The sequence below is a fragment of the Peromyscus californicus genome, unplaced genomic scaffold (genome assembly GCF_007827085.1).
Source record: "Peromyscus californicus insignis strain IS unplaced genomic scaffold, ASM782708v3 Scaffold_4__1_contigs__length_199733344, whole genome shotgun sequence".
NCBI lineage: Eukaryota > Metazoa > Chordata > Mammalia > Rodentia > Cricetidae > Peromyscus > Peromyscus californicus.
The window spans coordinates 54,251,079-54,272,503 of NW_026294562.1; the positions used below are offsets into that span (position 1 = coordinate 54,251,079).

At 57.5% G+C, this 21,425-nt stretch overlaps 1 protein-coding gene across 27 annotated transcripts in view; it reads right to left on the reverse strand.

Moving 5' to 3' along the window:
- The window catches only part of Nrxn2 (neurexin 2), a 117,161-nt gene that overhangs the window by 25,483 nt on the left and 70,253 nt on the right, over positions 1-21,425 (reverse strand). For 11 of the 27 annotated variants that reach the window (XM_052763155.1, XM_052763150.1, XM_052763149.1 and 8 more), the window contains 7 exons: positions 20,338-20,366; positions 18,853-18,979; positions 18,177-18,558; positions 17,399-17,589; positions 16,093-16,266; positions 15,658-15,777; positions 3,835-4,016 (listed from right to left, as the gene is read on the reverse strand). In XM_052763155.1, coding sequence (XP_052619115.1) covers positions 3,835-4,016; positions 15,658-15,777; positions 16,093-16,266; positions 17,399-17,589; positions 18,177-18,558; positions 18,853-18,979; positions 20,338-20,366 — 1,205 coding nt within the window. Of the gene's footprint in view, positions 1-3,834; positions 4,017-10,582; positions 11,272-15,657; positions 15,778-16,092; positions 16,267-17,398; positions 17,590-18,176; positions 18,559-18,852; positions 18,980-20,337; positions 20,367-21,425 lie in introns of those variants that run through there. The other 16 variants (XM_052763161.1, XM_052763171.1, XM_052763162.1 and 13 more) reach the window with 4 other exon arrangements.

Here is a 21,425-nt window from a genome sequence, read left to right on the forward strand (position 1 = left end):
AAGCCCCACCCAGGCACCACCCACAGACTGACAACATCCCCAGGGAGACGCGATCATCATCTGCTCCCCACACAGGCAAGGGAACAGCCAAGCCTCCTGGTTACTATTGTTAGTAATGATACCACCCAGAATAGTATCAGCCCCTTGGATGTCTCTGAGGGTTTCTCCCCCTCACGAGGCTCCACCCGGGCAGTGACAATGGTCAAGGGCGCTGGCAGGCTGGGAGCCGGACTGGCAGAAGACTGGCTAGGGGAGCTGGAAGGCAGGACACCTGGGTTTCCTAGGAAGCAGCCAAGCTTGGAGCTGTGCACTCCGGGGGAGAGGCAGCTCCCCAGAGCTGCTCCCGATGTGAAGTCAGTTGTCACTTCTGTTAAAGTCATTAATTCCTAATTCCCCAATTACCTCATTAGGCGGCGGTGGGGAGAACGCGGCCGCTCCTACAGCAAATAATTATGGGAGTCAAAATTAATTTGGCAAAGTGGAGCGACGCTTTATTAGAAACGTCAAATTGCGTTTCTCTTATTTTGCTGCCGCCTCCCCGCTCTCTGAGAACTGCTAACAACGCTGTGGTGGGAGCTGAGGTGTCACCCGGGGAGGAGGGGGTTAGGGGGCTGCCCCCGAGGGGCTTTGAGCCCATCTGGTACCCGACTCCCCCTCAGTGCCAGCCTCTCTTGGGACCTCCACGCTTCTCAGCATCCTCCCCCACCCTCTGCAGCACCCAGGCCTAGCTCCCTCCCTCCCAGCCCTGCACCAGGGGAGGCCTGAGGGAAGGAAGAAGGACATCTCTCCTCACAGACTTCCTTCCTGCTCTGGGAGGAAGCATCATCCCCTAACCCTGCAAGCCCAGATGTGCACACACTGCCCAGGTGGCTAGTCACAGGAGACCAGGATGTCGAATACCCCCTAAGTGCAGGGAGCACATTACACATGTGATCTCATCAAGCCTCTGCCGCATACCTGGGGAAACTGAGGCTCAGAGAGCTGCAGTGACTTGCATAGACTCCCGAGCAAAGAAAGGGGAAGTGCTGGGGTTCAAACTCACATCATCAACTCCGAAGCCACACAGGCCCTCACAGGATGGAAAAGCAGGGCTGGCTCAAAAAGACAGACACAAGGGAAATGGTGGCACCCCATCACCCAGACAGGCAACTGAAACCACAGCAAACTCCAGGCCCTGAAGAAACGTAAATGCATGGCCACATTCTGCAGTTCCACTGACCCAGGGTCTCCCTGGGTCACCTGGACTCACAGCCATCTCTCCTGCCACAGCTGCCACACACCAGCACCCCCTGTTGTCCAGAGCACCATCTCTCTCCACAGGCTGCCGCACAGAACTTGAGGGCTCTTCCCCAAGCCTGGCCCGGCTCACTCCCTACGGCTCACTCCCTACGCTCCCTCCTGCCCTTTCCCTCCTGGGGACCTGCCTGTCACTTGTCACTGCCAGCCATGCTCTGCTGACAGGGTGCCTTCCCCTGGGTCTTCTCCCTTCACAACTCAGTGCTGGAGGAGGGAGACCTCTCTGAAGAGCCATGTGGGAGGGGCCAGGACCCCATCCTCCTCAGAGACGAAGCCCAGAACTTGTTCAAGCCTCCTCCTCTGTCCCCCATCCCCTTCTCAATTCTTCCCTCCTCAAAACCCAGGGCTCCCCGCACAGATCCTTCCAACTGGCACACAGACCTGCCAGCCTGCTCTACCGTCATAGCTCAGGGCTCTGGCCGGGGCCAGCATGTGGGATGCAAACAGGAAAGGGAGGGAGAAAGGAGTCTGGGATAGAGATGGAAGCTGAAGCCGGTGTCTGGGGCTTAAGACCCTGGAGGAGGAAGGGGTGGGGGAGAGGCTAAGTCAGAAATGAAATCTGACAAGGCCAAACAAAGGTCACAGGGAAGGTGTAAGGCAGGTCAGAGGTCACAGGGAAGGGTGTGGGACAGGGCCAAAAGTCACAGGGAAGGTGTGGGGTAGGGTCAGAGGTCATGGGGAAGGGTATGGAACAGAGCTAGAGGTCACAAATAAGAGTGGAACAGGGCCATAAGTCACAGGGAAGGGTGTAAGGCAGGCCATAGGTCACAGGGAAGGGTGTAAGGCAGGCCATAGGTCACAGGGAAGGGTGTAAGGCAGGCCATAGGTCACAGGGAAGGGTGTGGATGGGGTCAGAGGTCACAGGGAAGGGTGTAAGGCAGGCCATAGGTCACAGGGAAGGGTGTAAGGCAGGCCATAGGTCACAGGGAAGGGTGTAAGGCAGGCCATAGGTCACAGGGAAGGGTGTAAGGCAGGCCATAGGTCACAGGGAAGGGTGTAAGGCAGGCCATAGGTCACAGGGAAGGGTGTGGGGTGGGGCCATAGGTCACAGGGAAGGGTATGAGTCAGGGCCAGAGGTCATAGAGAAGGGTGTGAAGTAGGGTCAGAGGTCACAGAGAAGGATGTGGGGTGGGGCCAGAGGTCACAGGGAAAGGTGTGGGGTGGGGCCAGAGGTCACAGGGAAGGGTGTGGATGGGGTCAGAGGTCACAGGGAAGGGTATGGTACAATGCTAGAGGTCACAGGGAAGAGAGTGGAACAGGACCAGAGGTCACAGGGAAGGGTGTGGGGTGGGGTCAGAGGTCACAGGGAAGGGTGTGGGGTGAGGTCAGAGGTCACAGGGAAGGGCGTGGATGGGGTCAGAGGTCACAGGGAAGGGTGTGGGATGGGGTCAGAGGTCACAGGGAAGGGTGTGGGGTGAGGTCAGAGGTCACAGGGAAAGGTGTGGGGCAGGACCAAAGGTCACAGGGAAGGGTGTGGATGGGGTCAGAGGTCACAGGGAAGGGTGTGGATGGGGTCAGAGGTCACAGGGAAGGGTGTGGGGTGGGGTCAGAAGTCACAGGGAAGGGTGTGGGATGGGGTCAGAGGTCACAGGGAAGAGTGTGGGGTGGAGTCAGAGGTCACAGGGAAGGGTGTGGGGTGGAGTCAGAGGTCACAGGGAAGGGTGTGGGGTGGGGCCAGAGGTCACAGGGAAGGGTGTGGGGTGGAGTCAGAGGTCACAGGGAAGGGTGTGGAGTGGGGTCAGAGGTCACAGGGAAGGGTGTGGAGTGGGGTCAGAGGTCACAGGGAAGGGTGTGGGTGGGGTCAGAGGTCACAGGGAAGGGTGTAGGTGGGGTCAGAGGTCACAGGGAAGGGTGTGGATGGGGTCAGAGGTCACAGGGAAGGGTGTGGGTGGGGTCAGAGGTCACAGGGAAGGGTGTGGGTGGGGTCAGAGGTCACAGGGAAGGGTGTGGGTGGGGTCAGAGGTCACAGGGAAGGGGTGGGGTGGACAAAGAGTAGGGAGAGAAGAGATAAACTGCCTATGACTAGTGGGTGTGGGGCTCAACCGAGAGATCAGTGAGAAGGGAACCTGAGCAGAATCTGTGGAAAAGACCTGGTCAAGGGTCCGCTGGGAATGCAAAGGTCATGGAAACAGGGGTCACAGGTACAGTAAAGGCAGGGGCGGGATTCCAAGTCAACGCAAAGAGGCACAGATGACTGCTGTTGGGCAAGGAGGTGTGAGGGAGAAGAGAGGGCCAGGTCAGGGTACAGTGAACAGAAGCAGCCCAGAGACACCCTAAAGGTGAGGACGTTTCTGAAGACCACAGCAGTAGGTGTCTAGAAAGCTCCCAGACACCTTGGATGACTGGAAGACACAGCTGCTCTGCACATCAAATGGGTGACTCTTGAGTGACCAGGAGGGGACTGAATCTCAAAAAATGAGGGAACGGGGCCTTGAGTGCTCCCCACGAGGGGCAGGTATGAGGTGACATCCACAGCAGTGAGGACTAAGGAGAGGTGGAGTCAGGATGGCAGGGTCAGGGCTGGGCCCAGGTCCTTACAATGTGCAGCTGCAGGTAGTCCCCGAGGCCGGAGGCGCTGTCCACTCGTACCAGCACAGCGCTCCGCTGGTGGGTGCTGAAGCCTACAGCCAGGCGGTCCATCCTCGTGCTGGGCCGGTCATTGGGGGGCCATGTGTAGGTGATGAGTGCTCCCCCCTTCCCAAAGATGTATGTGGTCCCAGCTGTAGAGAGAAGGAAACGGAGAAGAAATGTCAGTAAGTTCTTGTGGTTGGATGAGGCCAGAGGCTGAGGACACCAGGGTTAGGGCACAAGGCTTCAGCTATGAAGCCCACAGAAGCCACCGTGCCTGTAATTCCACATGCCCAGGTGAGAGCCTGTGCACATGCATGCACACAGACAAGTGTCGCTGCCTCACCAAGAACCCTAGCTTTAATCACAGCAGTACAGGTAACACAGAGAGTGTGGCCAGGAAGAGGCTGCTGCAAAAAGCCCCAGGCAGCAAGAACACCCTGTGTAGAATGGACCTGGGGCCTGCTTTTGACCAGCTCAACTTCTCCCAAGTGCTTCTTTGGGACCAGAGCCAAGCAGCAAGGAGGCAAGAGGGAGCCTCAAGTGATGGCGGGAAGATGAGCAGGACTGTGGGCAGCTATGAGTCATAGCTCATCTCTGGCACCTTGCCAGTGCCAGCCCCTTAGTCCTGTCCTAGGCCCCTGGGAATCTTCCTGGTTTGTCCACCCTCAGGCAAGGGTACCTGGGTGCCAAAGCCCAGAGGCCTGGAATCCTGCCCAGAAAGGAGGAGGCAAACATGGGGGGATGGGGGAGTTGACAGCCAGAGGAGGAAGGAGGCAGAGAGACAGATGGACAGAGAAGGACAGAGAGGGATGTAGGTGAGAGAAGCAGGAGAGTGGGAGCCTGAGATGTAGGCTCCCTCTCCCAGCCCTCCCCCACCCCACCCTCTCTCTTCTTCTCCCTCTCCTCTTTGCCATCCGGCTGCCGGGGGCGGGTGTGAGGTCCCTAACGATCTCAGCCCCAAAATAAACCCCATTAGTCGCCATGTTCCCTCCTGCGGCTGACTGAGCTCCCTGGGGGTGGAGGTGGGAGTGGGAGGGGGGCTGGTCACCCAGTTTCCGGGAAGGGAGCCTTGTCTGGGAGGCCTGGAGAACTAGACTCTTGGACCTGCAGGACGGGAAGAGGAGAGACTCATCTTGCATTCTTTAGGACATAAACAGAGCAGACGAGATTCATAAAATGCTTGATTAAATCATTAGCTACTAACGACTCCTCTCAAGGCACTTCTTGGGGTGGGGAAAGGGGTTCAAAGGAAGACTTAGCCAGTGAGAAGGAGATGCAGATGGGGCCTGAGGGCAGAAGCCTGGAGCAGCCCAGTAGAGAACACAGAGGTGGAGAACTCTGGTCTTGGGGAAGCAGGGATGTAGGGTCTCTCTCTTAGTGGTCCCCTTGTAGTCCAGGCAGTCAGGTGGAAGGAGGGATCTGTCCTAGGGAACTCTAGGTCCCCATAGGAAAAGGGACTTCTGAGTGCCTAGTGAGGGTGCTTACCTAGTGAGTGTGGGAGGCTGGGAATGGAAGGGATGCAGCCTGGGTATCAGAGGTAATGAGGCTAGAGCTGGAGAAAGGACCAGTCTCCTGTTGGTCCCCAGAACACCTACCTTGTCTTCTACCTCCCAGACAGAGGACAAAATGGGAAGGGACCCCAGGGACAGGGCAGACAGGGAGAAACCACAATGTCTAAAAGGGTCATCTTTTTGCAGACTGTAGTTTGGAAAGCACCTGAGCAGACAGAGGGAAACCAGCTCCGCCCCTGCAGGCTCAGGTGTCCCCCCTACCTCAGGCCCTAGAGGCACAGTGGGGAAGGTTGAGCCTTCAGGTTGAGTTCCAAGTTTAGAGTAGAGAGCCAGTTCCAGCGAGGGGTATACAGTGAACATCACCTCTATACTCAGTGCTGGTTACCTGCCTGTCTAGAAAGGCTGGGCCTGGAGGCCAGAGCCAAGCAGCTATGCCTCAGCCACTACAGTCTCTCAGTTCCCAACACTGCAGCACTCCAGAAAATTGGCTGTTTCCATGACAACCATAATACCCAGGGTCCTCCCTCTACCCTCCACTCACAAGCTGCACGGAGAATTTGTGGGGTAGGATTGGGGGAGCAGAGATGCTGACCTTTCTCTACACACTCCCTGACCCCTGGGCTCCAGGATCTCCCAGGGAGAGGAGGATTTCATTGGGCTTCTTGGTTCTCTCACACCAGGGAAAAAACACCAGACTCACACATTGCGTGGAGTCTGCCCCCAAACCCACCGGGTCCTTCCTGCAGGCTTTCCTGCTGCTGGATGTCACACAGCTCATCACCATGGACAGCGCCGTGCCTGAGCGGAGAGCACCGGAACAGCTAGCCAGGTGCAGGTTAGACATGGAAGCCGGTGAGGTCTGAGATGCGTGCCCACAACCCAAACCCCAGGCCTTACAAGCAGACACAGTTCCAAGTGACGCACACCTGGACCCCACACCCACGCGCGGGCGGCGACGCACCCAACTGCACACAAAGCCCCAGCCCGGAGAGGCAGACCCCACCGCAGGAGTCGCGGCAGCCGGGGAAACATGGCGGTAAACGCACAAAGACAGGCCTCCGCGGGCGGCCAAGGGCAGGGGCCGGCGAGGTGCGGATGGGCGCCTGCGCCCCAGCCCTCCCACTCCCCAGTCCCGGCCTCCCCCAGGATTTATGATCCAGCTGTTCTCACACTGCAGACAGTTTACTGTGCTGGGCGGACCTGTTAAAGCCGAAGGGCGTTTATTATACAGTAGGGGGAACCAGGTTGGAGAGACACTTCTTGGGCAGAAGAGAGAAAGGATGAATGGTTTATTGGGCTGGGGCTGCAGTAATTACCCCGGGGAGACATTTCTCTCCCCAGCACCACGGATTCCGCACGGGCGGGGACAGGGGGCTTGGCTTAAGGAGGAGGTCGGGTGCAGAAGGCGGGGCTTCCGCCAAGTCCCGCCCCTCCGGCCACGCTCGGGAGGCGCTTCTAGCAGCTCAGCCAAGCAAGCAAACTGGCCCTGGCCCTGGCCGGGACTCCCCCAAGAAAGCACGGCAGCCTTAGTGCCCAGGACAACACTCCAGGTCTATAACTCTTGACAGCATCCAGAAAGGACTTGAGAAGCATAGGGGCCTTAAGCAAGCTCCAGTGCTGCCCGAGGTTGGTGTAGACCGGTTATTCTCTTCCACGCTGGGAAACAGGGAGCTGACTGTGCACAGCATGCTGACCAGTCCCACCTCACCGAGGCCCATGGCAAGAGAGTTTCTAACCAGACATAATAGGTCACAGGCTCTAGATTGGCACCTTCTGCCCACATCCAACATTGTTTCCTCAATGCCTCCTAGACCCAGAAATTCACAAAGCCACAAAATACTAGAAATGATTGTATAGTCAACACACACACACACACACACACACACACACACACACACACACCCCTACATTCTAGAGAGAAAATAGCCAACCATTAACAATGGTTAGGGAACCCAGACTCATAGCAGTTATTCCATGTAAAAACCACCCATTCAGTCATGCCCCAGGGCTAAAAGTACATGTGCAGCCGCTCTGTCTACCAGTGCCCCAGTAGCAGCAGAAGCTATAGCAAAAGCCTTCTGGGAGATCTAGAATGATCAGGGGATCCTGCACAACCCAGGAAAAGCCTGCATCTTAGATGATTTCTGTCACCAACAAATCTTCCCAGGAGGACCACTAGAGCCAGGGCATGGAACTTCTGCACAGGCCCCTGAACTCAACTCTCTCCTGATCTACATACCTCCTCAACTCTTAACTTCATTCCTGGCCATACACTATTCAGTCAGTCCCAAGTTGACATACCCATCCATACTAACATACATGGTAGTCCCCTTTATGCCGAAAGCTACTGACTCAGAAATAAGCTGGGGTTGGATCTTCCTTTACTGGCTCCTGGGGGAACTGGGAAGGAACTGGATATCATCAAGAACTCAGAAACCAGGACTGGGACAAAGAGGTCCACAGCCAGAAAGGTGTCATCTCCTCCATCCATTAGGTCCCAGGTGTGCTGGTCACCCCATACCCCACAGTGACATCAGGTGCAGAAGTGTCAATGGTGTTTGGCAGGTGGGTTGGGAGGTTATGTAACAGGAGTGGTTGGGGGATGGGAGGGAAGTGGGAAAGTACTCAGGAGGGAGGAAGGGCAAGGAGAGACTCGGTGGAGAAGCAGAGAAGCAAGGGTCCATGAAGAGAGATGTCCTCACACTAGAGAACCTTGGAGCAGGAGGCAGCCTGGCTGGCCTCCAGCCCAGAGAGAAGTCCCAAGGGAAGCTAATTCTCTCATCTCCCCCATAGTTAAGGGGAGCAGAGATGGGGTCAGTCATGACAGACTGCTGCTGCTGCTTCCAGCTTTCCTTAGCCCCTCCTTCCTTCCTGAAGCCTTCACAATCTCTTCACTACCTCCATCAGTGTTTCATCTCATCCTCTACTGCTGCCCCCATCCCCTCCTCCACTCCCTTCTATCCCAACGAGATTCCCCCAAGGCAGTGCTCATGCCAATACAGCATGGGTCTGCCAGGTCCCCGTTATCTTGACCTGTGCCCCTGTAGCATCGGGGGTGTGACAAGCACCTTCTGGGAGATCTAGAACTGTAGAAGGATAAAGCATCCTGCACAGTCCAGGAAAGCCTGCATTCCTGTTCCCTCCCTCGGCCTGGCTTCTGCTCCTCCCCAGCTCCTGGGCCCTCCTCCCCACCTGCCCATCATCTCTGAGCCAGCACTTCTCCGTTTCATGTCTACTCTTCACCACACAGGGCACCCCTCCATCACACCTGGCCCCCTTCCCTAACGCTCTCTTTATGCCTCACAGCGTTGCCTAGAATGACCACGTTCTGTATGAGTCTTTGGAAGCAGCACTGACGGGGCCTGAGAGCTGGGAGAAAGCAGTGAGGAGGGCGGGGGGGGGGGGGGGCGAATGAAGAGGGCTAGAGAGGTCCTGAGGAGGCAGAGTTGAGAGCAGGATGGTGCGGGGTGAGGATGTGGGGGAAGAGAAACCGGGGAGTACTGCATGGGGCAGGGATGGCGGTTGAGACACCACAGAGAGGGACTATGGAGGGACACAGGTACAGTCTGAAGAGGCTGCTCCTGAGGAACGCATGAAACAAAGTAGTGGCATATGGGGGGGGGGGGGGCTGAAAGACCGGATATGACATGGGACACAGAGATCAGGAATCTTCTTGCAGGCACAGAACAATTGTGGGAAACCAGACAGTGCAGAAATGGGAGGCATGGATGGGACAGGACAACAACATGGGCTTAGAAGACGATGGAGGGACAAAAGCGGAGCTGACCGTGACAGGTGATGGACAGTCAGCGAGGAGGATGAGGGACTGAGGATGGGAGCGGATGGTTGGAAGTACTGAGATGGGAGGAGGCTGTGAGGGGTAGTGAGTCAGGAGCAGGTGTGACAGGAGCGTGGAGGACCACAGTGCCCAGGTGACAGAGGTACAGAGATGAGGTGTCCAGAAGTGGAAGTTATTAGGCTTTGGAAATGGGAAGTGCTGGAGGGCTGGGAAGGGAGTCCGAGATGAACGGTGGAGACGTGTGGAGATGGGGGCTGACAGGCACAGTGTGGAAGAAGAGAGGACAGAGATGGAGGTGATGGGGATTAACTGAAGGACAAGGTGCAGAGAGAGGGGAGCAGGGAGGTGATGGATAAACTAGAATGGGAAGCGATGGGTCTCTGGGATGGAATGTGAAGGGGGGACTGAAAAGCAATGGGGGTTGCTGTACAATGAAACATGTGGGAGACGTGGCAGGAAATGGGGCGCCCAGCATAAGTGCTGTGGGGTACAATAATGGAAAGTGACAGGCTCATAGAGTCTGAGGGACAGAGACAGGAGGTGACAGGTACAGAACTGGGAAGAGATGGCCTACTGAGAATCCTGGGGGACAGGCCTCCCGATATGAAGGAATGAAGGCCTGAGACTAGACATGGTAGTAAAGTGTGGAGATGAGAAGGGATGAGAGCCAGAGAGGAAGGTGAGGGGTCTGTTTAAGAAGGACCGGCTTGGAGACAGGAGGGTATGAGGGGCCCGGGTAGCAGTGAAAATGAGTGCATGATTACGGGGCTGTCACAGAGGAGAGAGCTCAGAGGGACTGGGCTCCAGAGGTGACATGCTGAGGGTCACAAGCAGAAGCAGAGCAAGGATGAGGAATAAGGGTGGGAGGGGTAAAGAGGGGTCCAGATGATGGGGCGGCGTTAGGCTGAGGGAATTGTTTGAGAAGTGGTGGAAGGCCAGGAATGGATGGGAAAAGGGAAGGTTGCCAGGCAGGCAGAGGTGGAAGGAAGGAGGTAACAGGCCAGCCATGGGGAGGTGAGGGTGAGGTGGAGGTAAGGCAGACATGAACAGAGCAGGATGGAGGTGATGGGGAGGAGAGATTCAGGGAGGATGCACGGAAAGGATGAAAGGACAGACAGGCGATGGGGCTCTGGGAGAGGAAGAGGCTAACAAAGCATATGAGGAGATGCAGGTGAGGTGAGGAAGCGCTGTGGAAGACAAGGATGAGGGCGAGCAGGAGGAGTGGAGAGATGGAGGTGAGGGTGGGGCTGGCACGATGGGAGCTGGAGATGGGAAGTGAAGGGGCTCCACCGCAAAGCCCAGCTCCGCGAGCGCACAGTCGGGGTGCGGCCCTCGGGGCTCCCGGGGCCTGGGCGGTGCACCCGAGACCCCCGAGCCAGCCCTCTGGCGTCTGGGCGCCACTTACCGTGCCCGCTGCGGGTGAGGAAGGGCATGCGGTTGATGGCGATGGGCACGGTGCCGTGCTTGCTGTGGAAGTGGTGGACGTGGTGGGTGGTGCTGAGGCTGGACGAGACCCGGGCCCCCTCGGTCGCCCCCAGCAGCAGCAGCAGCCCCAGCAGAAGCGGCAGCAACGGCGGCGGCGGCGGCGGCGGCGGCAGGGGCCCGGCCAGGGCGGGGGGGCGGCGCGGGCACCCCCCCTGCCCGCTTCCCCCGGGGGGCATCTCGGCCCGGGGGCGGCCACCTCACAGCCCCATGGCCGGGGGCGGGGACGCGGGGCTGCGCGGCCCCGCGAAGCCCCCCTCCGGCTGCTAGCTCCGGGAGGGGGGTAGGGGTGAAGCGAAGGAAAACCAGTGCCGGAGCCTCAGTCCGGAGCCAAGCAAATCAACTGGATCCCGCCGGGGAATTCGGGGTGCGCGCAGCGGGAAGGCCAAGGTCCGGGGCGCCTGGGTCCATCGCGGGCGGCTAGGGGTCCCCCCTCAGGCTGGGGCCGGGCCGGCGGCGCAGAGGACCGTCAGCGGCCAGCGGGTGGGGGCATGGTGCTGGGGAGGGGACGGTAGGGAAATCCTGCAGAAAAACCCGGCGGGGCGGGAGATGGGGTGCGCAGAAGGAACCGAGGCCCGGCTCCCCAGAAAGCAAGAGCACCGCGGAACCGACCCGGCGCCGCTGCCGCCCGACGGAGGCCAGGGAAGGAAGGAGGGAGCGGCCGGGGGAGGGGGGGGGCGGGAGGAGGGGGAGGGAAGCAGATCCGGGTGATGGGGGGGTGAGGGGAGAGGAGAGGAGGGGAGAGGAGAAGAGGGGAGCGGGGCCAAGCAGAGGAAAGGCGCGAGCCTGAGAGATTCCGGCGGAGAGATGGAGGCAGCGGAGTGTTGCTGCAGAGGCTGAGAGGGCTGGAAGGGAGAGGGAGGGAGGGACAGAGGGAGGGAGGGAGGGACAGAGGGAAGGAAGGGAAGGGAGGGGAAGCGCAGGAGGAGGGGGGGCAGGGCGTAGGGACCCGAGCGGCTCCCGATCTGCGGGCGGCGCTGGGCAGCTCCGCGGCGAGGCACCTGGCTAGCCCGCTCGGCTCTCGCCTCTCCTATGCACGCGCCCCACCCCTCCCCCGCGCTCGGGAGCGCGCTTTCCACCATCACCATCACCACCACCACCGCCACCCCCCTCCTGGAGAAGGGGCCCTGCTGAATAATTGAACAGGACTGAGGCTTGCGAGAGAAGCAGCTCTCTTCCTCCTCCCCTCCCCTCCCCTCCCCCATCTGGACGAGCCCCAAAAGTGCTTGCTGGTCCAGCACGCAGAGATGTGGCCACAGCCCTCTTCGGCACCCCTTGGAACACATGTGCACGCTGGGTTGTGGACTGGCTCGGTTATAAAAACACCCACGCGTCCCTATAGGCACCAGTGTGCGGGGAGACACACAGCTCAGACACATACATGCATGTGTGTGATCAGATACTGACATACCAAATGCTTACAGAGGCATGTGTGGACACACACATACATGTTTGATTATGGGCAATGAATGGCCAACATACACTCCCAACCCCCTCGAAACTCACCCTCTGAGACAGTCATCTATACTCCTAGAAACAACCTATCCAAAGGCACTGGATAGTCACACACACACACACACACACACACACACACACACACACACACACACACACACACCTGCCTGCCAAAGTGTTTGCCTACCCTTACAGGCCCTCCTGCTTTCCTCCAACCCTCCGTCCTCCCCACTCCTCCTCCCCTAGTCTCAGCCCCTAGCTCCCCAGGGTTCTCCAGGACAGTTAGTTGCCCAGAAGGACAAAACCTTGTGTGTCCATTTACATCCAGCTGAAGAAACCATTTCTCTTAGGGGGCATCCTTACACTGGGATCTGCTCTCCAAACTTGGGGGTGGAAGCATTTGTCATGGCCCCGGAGATCCGTGCAGATAAAATCCCTTCCTCTCATTTGGATGCAGCCTTCACACTCACATCATCCTGCTTGGACAAGGGAGAGGGTGTAGTGCAGGAGGCAGAGGAGGAAAAGTGGAGGATGCACAGGGGACCCTGAACAAGTGGGACAGATGAGCAGAAAGAAAAGGCGAAGAGGAGAGGGAGGGGACAGTGGCTCCTAGTTATTGATTCCAGATTCCATTTTGGTGCAAAATTGTCATGGTGATCCCTGAGCTCATGGGTGCAGTCAAGACCCAGTACAAGCCAGGTTGGGGTCTAATGTCTAGAATTCCAGCACTAGCTGATGTAGAAAATCTGCCACAAGCTGGAGTCCAGCCTGGGGTACGAGTTGAGACTGTTTCTGAGGCAGACAGGAAGGGAGGGACAGAAGGAAGGAGAAGGAAAGAAAGAAAGAAAGAAAGAAAGAAAGAAAGAAAGAAAGAAAGAAAGAAAGAAAGAAAGAAAGAAAGAAGGGAGGGAGGGAGGGAGGGAGGGAGGGAGGGAGGGGAGGGAGGGAGGGAGGGAGCGAAGAAGCTAGCTCAGGGCAGCACCTCTGCTGCTGCGGCCACTCCCCCAGCTTGCTAGTTGGGGGGAGGGTATCCACACACACCACACCCTTCAAAAGTGGAGAACAGTCCTTGGGGGTACCCAAGAGGAGGCTCAAGTGGTGTGTAGCCCCCCCAAGGGAGGAGAGACAGTAGGGTGGGGTTCCACGAGGTCTCGTCCATCTGCCCACTCTCTCCCATCCTTAGGCCCCTGACTCTGGAGTACAGACTGACAGGGCTCCAAGCAGGCAGAAAATTTATGGCCCCAGAGGGAGAGAGGGAGGGGCTGGTGGTGGGAGAGGAGAGGAAGGGAGACCGCCTGGAGGCCAATCAATATTGGTGAGTGGGAATTGGAGAGTGCTGGAGAGTGCTGCTGGGGGTGTGGGGGAGAGACACAGACACAGAGGGTAAGAAGGAACGCAGAGATGGAGGTGTGTAAGAGATCAATAGAGGCTGACGAGGTGAGGAGAGATGGAGAAGCAGCCATGGTGAGAGACTAACAGAGTGGGAAAGGCTGTCCTGGGACAGCAGGAGCCGGGCTTTGGCGTGCACATTTCCCTCCTCTTTCCTCCCATCGAAGAGTCCCATTCCCGTTCCTCTACCTGCTTCTCCAACTGATCTTTCTCCTGCTGGTCTGCCCGAGTTGACTCTTGAGAGCTCCCACAAACCCCTCGTGATACAGATGGGGGAACTGAGGTAAAAGGCAGGAAGAGGCTGTCCTGAAGGTCAGGCCTCTCTTCCTCCTGGTCTCCCTCCATCCAGACAGCTCCAAACACCCTCAGAGGACCAATTCTGCCATGCCACCTTACCCACCCTCCCCACCTCGCTTCACATACAGTAAATCTCGTTACTCATTTCTGTGTGATAGTGTGCACCTGCACAGGGCTCCAAGAAGGACAGACATGGAGTGGGCATGAAAACCCAGGCAGAGGAGAGGCCCCGGGAGAGAAGGGAGCATGGCTGGCACCCCGCCCAGTTTCTCACGCTGCCCTTGCAGTAGGAGAGACCTCAGAGCAGCTCCAGGTAGCCCTGGCTCCTTCAGAACAGTGCTGAGCCTTTTGGGGGCTCCAGGCTTCACCCACCTTTTCTTTAGCTCCACAGTTTTGCTCAGGGTATGCAACCAGATACACAGACAGGTGTTCAGAACGATGACACTTGCCAGAGTAAGCCTGGGCCCCCAGCTCTGGTGTCCTTTTTTTCTACCTGCCTAAAACTTAGAGAACTTTCTCCTCCCACCTCTGCCCAAAGGTGGAGCAAGTCTCTAGACACACACACCCCTCCAGTTCTCGGCCCTTTCCTGAAGCACAATAGTGAACGTGAACAGCTGTACTTAGGCCAGATGCCCTATATCCTGACCAACATGGGTATCACCTCCATTCCCAGAATCCCATGTGTAGCAGGAGTAACCATCATAGTCAAGGGACCCCTGGTTCTAGCAGAGCTCAGCCACTGACCCCCTGTGACTGGAGGCTTGGCAAAGGATCAAATGGAAGGGCTTTGCAGGTGGCACCAAACTGTCAGTGGGGAGGTTTACGGTGAACAGGTCTGTGCCGACTGAAGCCAAGTAGAATATACAGCAGGGTTGAGGTGGTCCTGAGCTGGCTGGGAGGTTTAGGAAGGCACATAGGACAGCAGGTCAGATGAAAGTCCTGGGGGACAGAGCTGGGACAGCTGGCCACACCTGAGAACCAGGAAATGCGGGGGGGGGGGGGGGGCTGGACATCTTATCAAAGAAAAAGCCAACAGCCATCCAAGAGCCTCATCCCCTGGAATGACTCAGGGCTCCCATCAGATGATGCAGATCCAGATGAGTGGCGAGGCGCCAGAACCGGAGCTGGAGCCGGAGCTGGGCAGGAGCTAGGCAGGAGGTCTCACCTAGGCCTGCGTTAACTACCTCCAGACATCCCCAGGCCCCAGGTGGCTCACTTCTACTTTGTGTTTGAAAAGCAGGAAAGCTGTATCCTCCGTGTGTGTGTGTGTGTGTGTGTGTGTGTGTGTGTGTGTGTGTGTGTGTGTGTGTATCTGGGACGTGTGTCTTTTCTGATGTCACTTTGCTTATCCACCCGCCCCATCCCCAGTCATCAGAAAGGCCCCATCCCCAGTCATCAGAAAGGCCCCAGCCTCCGCACCCCTGCCATACCCCCATGTCTGACCCAGCTGCCCTCCCTCTGCTAAGCTGTAACTAGCTGATGGCCACCAACCACTGGGGACTAGAAAATGCTGCCAAAGCTGCTGTCTCTGGGGAGGGGCCTCAGCAATATGCAAGCTAGCAAGGGAGAACACTAGGGACTGACCTTGTGGCTCAAAGGGACAACCTGCAGCTGGGATTCTTGAGTTAGGGAGAGAAAGGGGGAACAGCAGGGCCTTTGTCTAGGGAAATCGGATGTCCTGCCATCTCAGAACCAGGACAGGCCACCTGCCAATAGATGGCTCCAGAGACTCAGGCAGCAGCTAGGGGCAGCAACCACTAGCCCCTGTAGTCTCTGTGGTGGTGGAGCAGGAGGAAGCAAAACCCCTCTTTCCCCTGCAGGCAGTTCCTGTGGCTGGAGTGGGGATGGGACACTCACGGTCATTGCAGACAGGGCCTCCGTAGGAAGTCATGGTACAGTCACAGGTAAAACCATCCCACTGCTGCAAACAGACGCCCTGGTTGGCACAAGATTCTTCGGTGCAGGTGGTGCTGGGGCCTGGAAAGAGCAGGAAGGAGAAATGCCCTGGGATCAGTCACATCCCCAGGGGCTGCGGAAGTTCCACAGCCAGGCAGAGGTTCTGCCTGTAGTCCATCAAAGCAGAAGGGCCAGATGCTGACATGGTGCTGGGGTGGGATGGGAACAGGACATTCAAAGACTGTCAGGTTTGGGACCAGGGGTCAGGGTGGGAGACACCAGGGAAAGCGTGTGCCTCGTCCTTTGCCTGTCCTCCTTGTCCCAGAGTTCTTGGGGCAGACTTCTGAAAGTCCTGAGAAGCCTCAGGGCCACACCTAACCACTCAGTCACACTCACCATCACAGCCCCTCTCCACCTGCCCGATCCGGTGCAGGGCGTCAGCAATGAGATCTGGGAGGCGCCCGTTGAGGTCCACAGAGGCCAGACAGCCCTGAAAGCCATCCCGAGAGGCCACCAGCTTGGGCAGGTTGCTGAACATGTTCTTGCTCAGGCCACCGATGTACAACTCCCCTGCAAAGGGAGTGCTGTCAACACCCTGTCCTCCTGGTCCTTACTCCCCTCCCAGGATGCTGCATCCCACCACTGGGTCCTCCCAGACATCCGAAAGGCTCCTGGTATCCCGAGCAGATTCCCCACCAACACCACTCTTCCTCTTCCCTTCCCTTTGCCATCTGTCCGCTCCCCTCCCTCAGAAGCCCCGTTGCCTGCTGTAGTGGGGGGGGGGCAGCTGGAGGGACCCACTCCATGCTTTCTCCCACACGTTTGGTTCCAGTTCCTGTCTGTAATCAGGGCCTTTCATGGATGTGCAGCCCTACATCCCTTCCGCCCCCGCTCCCCTACTTCCCAAAAACTGTTTCCCAGAACAGGACTTTCTCCACTCAGCAGCCTTCTCTCCTCCCAAGTCCTCCTGACAAGTGGGGCTCTGGGAAGAAGTCTTCCTCAGAGATGCCTAATTTCCCACATGGACTCTAATTCTCCTACAAGGGAGGTCCTGACCAACGTCTAGTGGAGCTTTGGCAGCCCTGGGCATCTTATCTGAAGACTAGTCCCTGGGTCGGCTGCCACTTCCAATTCTCTGTACCACATCGCCCTCTCCTGGGAGCAAGGAGAATTCACAGCATTGCCCTGCAAGCTAGTGGGGCCTGGGGACTCAGGATGTGAATTCACTGGTCTCTGAAGAGCTTCCCTAAGTCTTGACCGTTCAAGTTACATGGACACACATGGGGCCCCGCAGAGCTAGGGGGTGCTGTAGGCATGTGCAAGGAGGCAGCATGGATCCCAGCTGGCTCTGGAACCATCCAGGCCTCACATCTCCAGTTCCATTGCCCAGTCTGCCATCCCCTCCCCCTTCTCCTCCTCTTCCTCTCAGCCACCTACTCTGGGGCTGGCAATGACTGCCTTAGAGTCATTGGAGAAGATGGGACCCTGGTGGGAAGCAGTCTGCCCAGTGCTCCGTCTGAGGGGACTTCACAGAGCCCAGTGAGACCCAGGTGAGAAATGTCAGCCACAGTGGAGAACGGGAAAGAGGGTTGGGGGAGAGGAAGGAGAAACAGCCTTGACCCCTTGAAGTGTGTGTGGGGGGGTCTTTCTGGAGAAGGAAAGCTGGGCTAGGGCTGGCCTTCTCCAGAGGCTCCAGCCCCACCTTTGAGATCCAGATTTCGGGCACCATTGGAATGCTGCGTGACAGTGCGGGAGTCGATCTTCAGCGTGTGCACGTTGCCTGGGTCCCTGGACACCACCACATTGTGCCACTGGTTGTCATTGACCGGTTTGTCGGAGTTCCCCTTCATCAAGGACGGGCCATTCCCCAGGTCAAACACGTAGTGGATGTACCTGCCCCACAGTAGGGAGGAGACACTGGATCAGGTGGGGACCGCTGAGATGCCAAGGAAGAATGAGCTACGACTGGCAGGGGACCTAGGGGCCTGGAAAGGAGGGGTGGAGGAAGAGATCCCATGGGAAGGAACCAAAGCAATGGCAGGAGAAGACTGTGACGTGGAAGTCTTGTCTCAGCTCCCTAATGAGTGCAGGGAGGTCACAGAAGTACTTGCTCTTGGGACCCAAGAGGACCAGACAGAAGGAGGAGTTTGGGTGATACAGTAGGGGTCACCCGGAAGCAGAGTCTGAGCTGCTTGGGGGTGCAATCTTCTAGGGCAAGAGGACTGGGCTTCCTTCTGCCATAGGGAGCCAATGGGCAGAGAAGGGATGTAACTGGGAACCCTGGCAAGGAAGCAGCTGAGGAGCCAGCAGCCTGGAAGCAGGGGTCAGCTTCTCCATCTTGGCTGAGAAGGAACCCTCCTGACTGATGACTAGGGATGTGAATCTTGACCTGAGGTCTGGGTGCCTTGAACATTCCCGAAGGCCAGGGGAGCTGTATCTGGGCCAGGAAGGGGACATCACCACAATGCCCAGCCCCTCACCCCTTGACCAGCTCGATGACAATGAAGTCATTGCCGTTGCCTGAGTTGAACAGCAGAAGCCCGTCAGGGGCCGTGGTCTTGAACTGGAAGAAGAGGTGCATGGAGGCATAGGCTTGGAGTGTAGCCAAAGCCAGGTAGCTGCTACGACTCTTGAAGGTGACAGGATCGGCCACAATGGCACGCAGACCAAAACGAGCATTAAGCTCACAATAGGTGATGTCCCCGTCTTTACACTGGTCCATGTAGGGCTGACCGTTGAACACCAGCCCGCTCAGGTGCCCGATGAAGTTGGAGGGCACCACAGAGATGAACCGCCGCTCTGTCATGATGCCCGTCTCAATGTTGTGGAACTCCAGCCGAGTGTGGGCTCCTGCCATCTGTCCTGCTCAGGACAGAAGACCAATGTGAGGGAGAGAAACTTAGTGCACAAACACGGGTCGCCTCTGGGCTGGGGCCTTGTGTTCCCAGAAACATCACCTCCTCGACATCAGTAGATGTCCTGGGCCAGTGCTGACAACCCTCCACTCTGGGAGAAGCTGCAGGAGTCAGTGGAGGGCCCTGGGGTCCAGACCCATAGTCGTGACTTCCCCAGGAGAAGTAATAACCCAGGCAGAGGTGATAAACCAAGCACAGGTCACTAGAAAGAAGTCCAGCACCCTGGGTCCCGGCCACCTACCCTCCACGGTCACGTTGTCCACGGACAGCTGCAGGCTCTTGCCACGCCGGACCACCCTCACTGTGTGCCACTCATTGTCATTGAGCTTGTGCCCCGCAAAGAGAGTCTCGGGGCCTTTACCTGCAGCACCAAGGGGGGAGTGAGCACCGCACCCACACACGGTCACAGACATCTTCAGTCACCGCCCCAGGCGCAAGGAGCCCGCCTGCACGTGTGCACGCTCAACTTCTAGCACACGTCAGTGTGTACCCCCTTGCCTCACACCTGTAGTGCATGCAGGTGAGTCTTTTACACCTGGGGTCACAAACCCAGTTCATCCAGTCCTACTGCTCCGTGTGACGGCAAAGGATGCCAGTTGTAGAGAATGTGACATGAATGGCGTTGGCCCTGAACACAGACACACCTTCCCCTTGCCTCCTGAGGACCTATAGTGTGCGACTGTAGCAGCTGAATTCTCAGACCTAACACTCAAAACGGGACACACCCCAAAGGAAGGGCACCCACAGCTTCACCCTCCACATGCACAACCCAGCTCAGACCCACCGTCACTTTCTTATATATTCCTGTTTAACTCTACACCCTGGAACTGCTATCCCTACACAGCACTCAAAGAGTCTGCAGGGCCACAAACATGTTCTGTTTCCTGGAAACTGTGGCCATTTCTTGACAGTGGAGTTGTCACATCTGCCCCACGCTGCTGGGCTTTGTAGCACCTCTGAACCACCCCTGGGTCCCGAGCACTCAGTCTGCCTGGGGCTCAGGGTGCTGGCCTTAAAAGGCTTCAGGTGTGTGCACACACTGTGCCACAACCACGTTAAACCAGGGGCACTGAACACACAAACCCTCTACTTGTGCCTTCCATGCCCACACACTCCTTTAGGTGATCTGACTGCAAGGTGCACTTTGCAGAAGCTCCCCGAGACTGAGCACCTAGCCCAGGGGCAGAGAGACCTGGAGCTATCCTCGTCAGCTCTCCTTCTGATTCCCCACTCACCGCCAACTCTTGAGGTTGACAGGAACTCTGCAGACTCAGGCAATGAAGGCTAGACTTTGAGGCTCTGGGCATGCCCCGCCCCTTGCCCAAATCGTCTTTCTCGTGTGCCTCGCCTGCCCCCTTGTGGTCATTGAACGATATGCATCATTATGTCTCCAGGCTTTGTGTTTTTTGCAGCAGAGGCCACCTAGCTCCAGGTTTCTGCCTGCTGCTGCTGACGGGGAAACAAGGTGTCCTGCCCTCCCTTTCCCGGAACCCATAAGCATTCTCCCCAGCTACTTCTCCCTGGTTCTGCTTCATCTTACTCATCCTGCCCTCCACAATTCCCCTTCCCAACCCCATGCCTGCTCCCCTCCCCACACACCTGGCCAATCGCCTCATAACCCAGAAATGAAACTCTCTCCCCGCTCCCTCCATCCCTTTCTCCCTAAACCCCAATGTCCAGCCTCCCAGACCCCTCGGGTCTCTGCAGAAGAAGAGGGAAGCCACTTACTAGGTGCGCAGCCGATGCGCAGGCAGTCTGGGGGGGCCGTGGGGTGGGCAGAGGGGGAGGGAGAAAAAAAAGGCAAAACAAGGTTTTTTGATTTTTTTTTTTACATCCTTCACAGGGAGGGGTATCTGCAGGCAGGGGTTCCCTCCAGGGCCACTTTCTGGGGACCACGCGTGCCCAGGCGCCCTTTCGCCTTCCTCAGTAGGACCCTTGTCCTTCCTGCCCCCAAGAGGGTTTCAACCCTCCCCAAAGCCAAGAGGCAGGGCAGTCAGGTGGTGGGAAGAGGCCTTGTGTTCCCCTTTTAGAGGGGCCCAGGCCTCTCATGTCTAAGGGAGATGGGCACCTTGGGAATCCCAGCCGTACAGGGGATTGCCAGGGGATGAGGGCTTGGCCAACCCCACATCTACCCAATCCCTAGGAGGGAGATGGGTAGGGAAGGCCAGGGTCCCTGCATCCCCTGCTCTGGGATGACACCCTGCTTAGAGCTCAGGTGTGACACATCACTCCTCAAGCTCTGAGCTCAAAAGAGGGGTCTGCCCCAGGGTCCCCTTCCTAAGGCCATATACCTCCCAAAGCCCCAGAGGCTGGCACCACCCCTACAGGAACCTTCCTTCTATCCATCTCTGCCTTGGGGGCACCAAGCTACCACTAGGGTCAAAGAACTCCTCCACCCTGAAGAACTAGTGTTTTGTCAGTTTTCCTAAGGAGGAGCCAAGGCCTCAGATAGGGACACCAAGATCTACAAAATGTGACTTCTAGGCCCAATGAAAGTCACTGACAAGCAAAGGCCCTCAATCTTGCTCGGGGCCTGGCATTGCTGTCCCTCAGTTTCAAGTCTGGGAGGGTCTCTCATGGCTAGAAAACCCAGATTTACACAGCGCCAACATCCCAGGCCCCCAAGAACCTCCGATCAACTCTTTGGTTGGTGGGAATCAGCAAACCCTTTCAAGGGGACAGAGCCCTGGGTCATTTGAAGTTCTAGTGTGCCCTTAGGATGCCATAGCACTTCATAAGCCCAAAGCCTGGCCAGGCTGGAGTTATGGCACTGCCTGAGGCTATGAGGCAGGGGAGCTGGGTCCTCACCTCAGT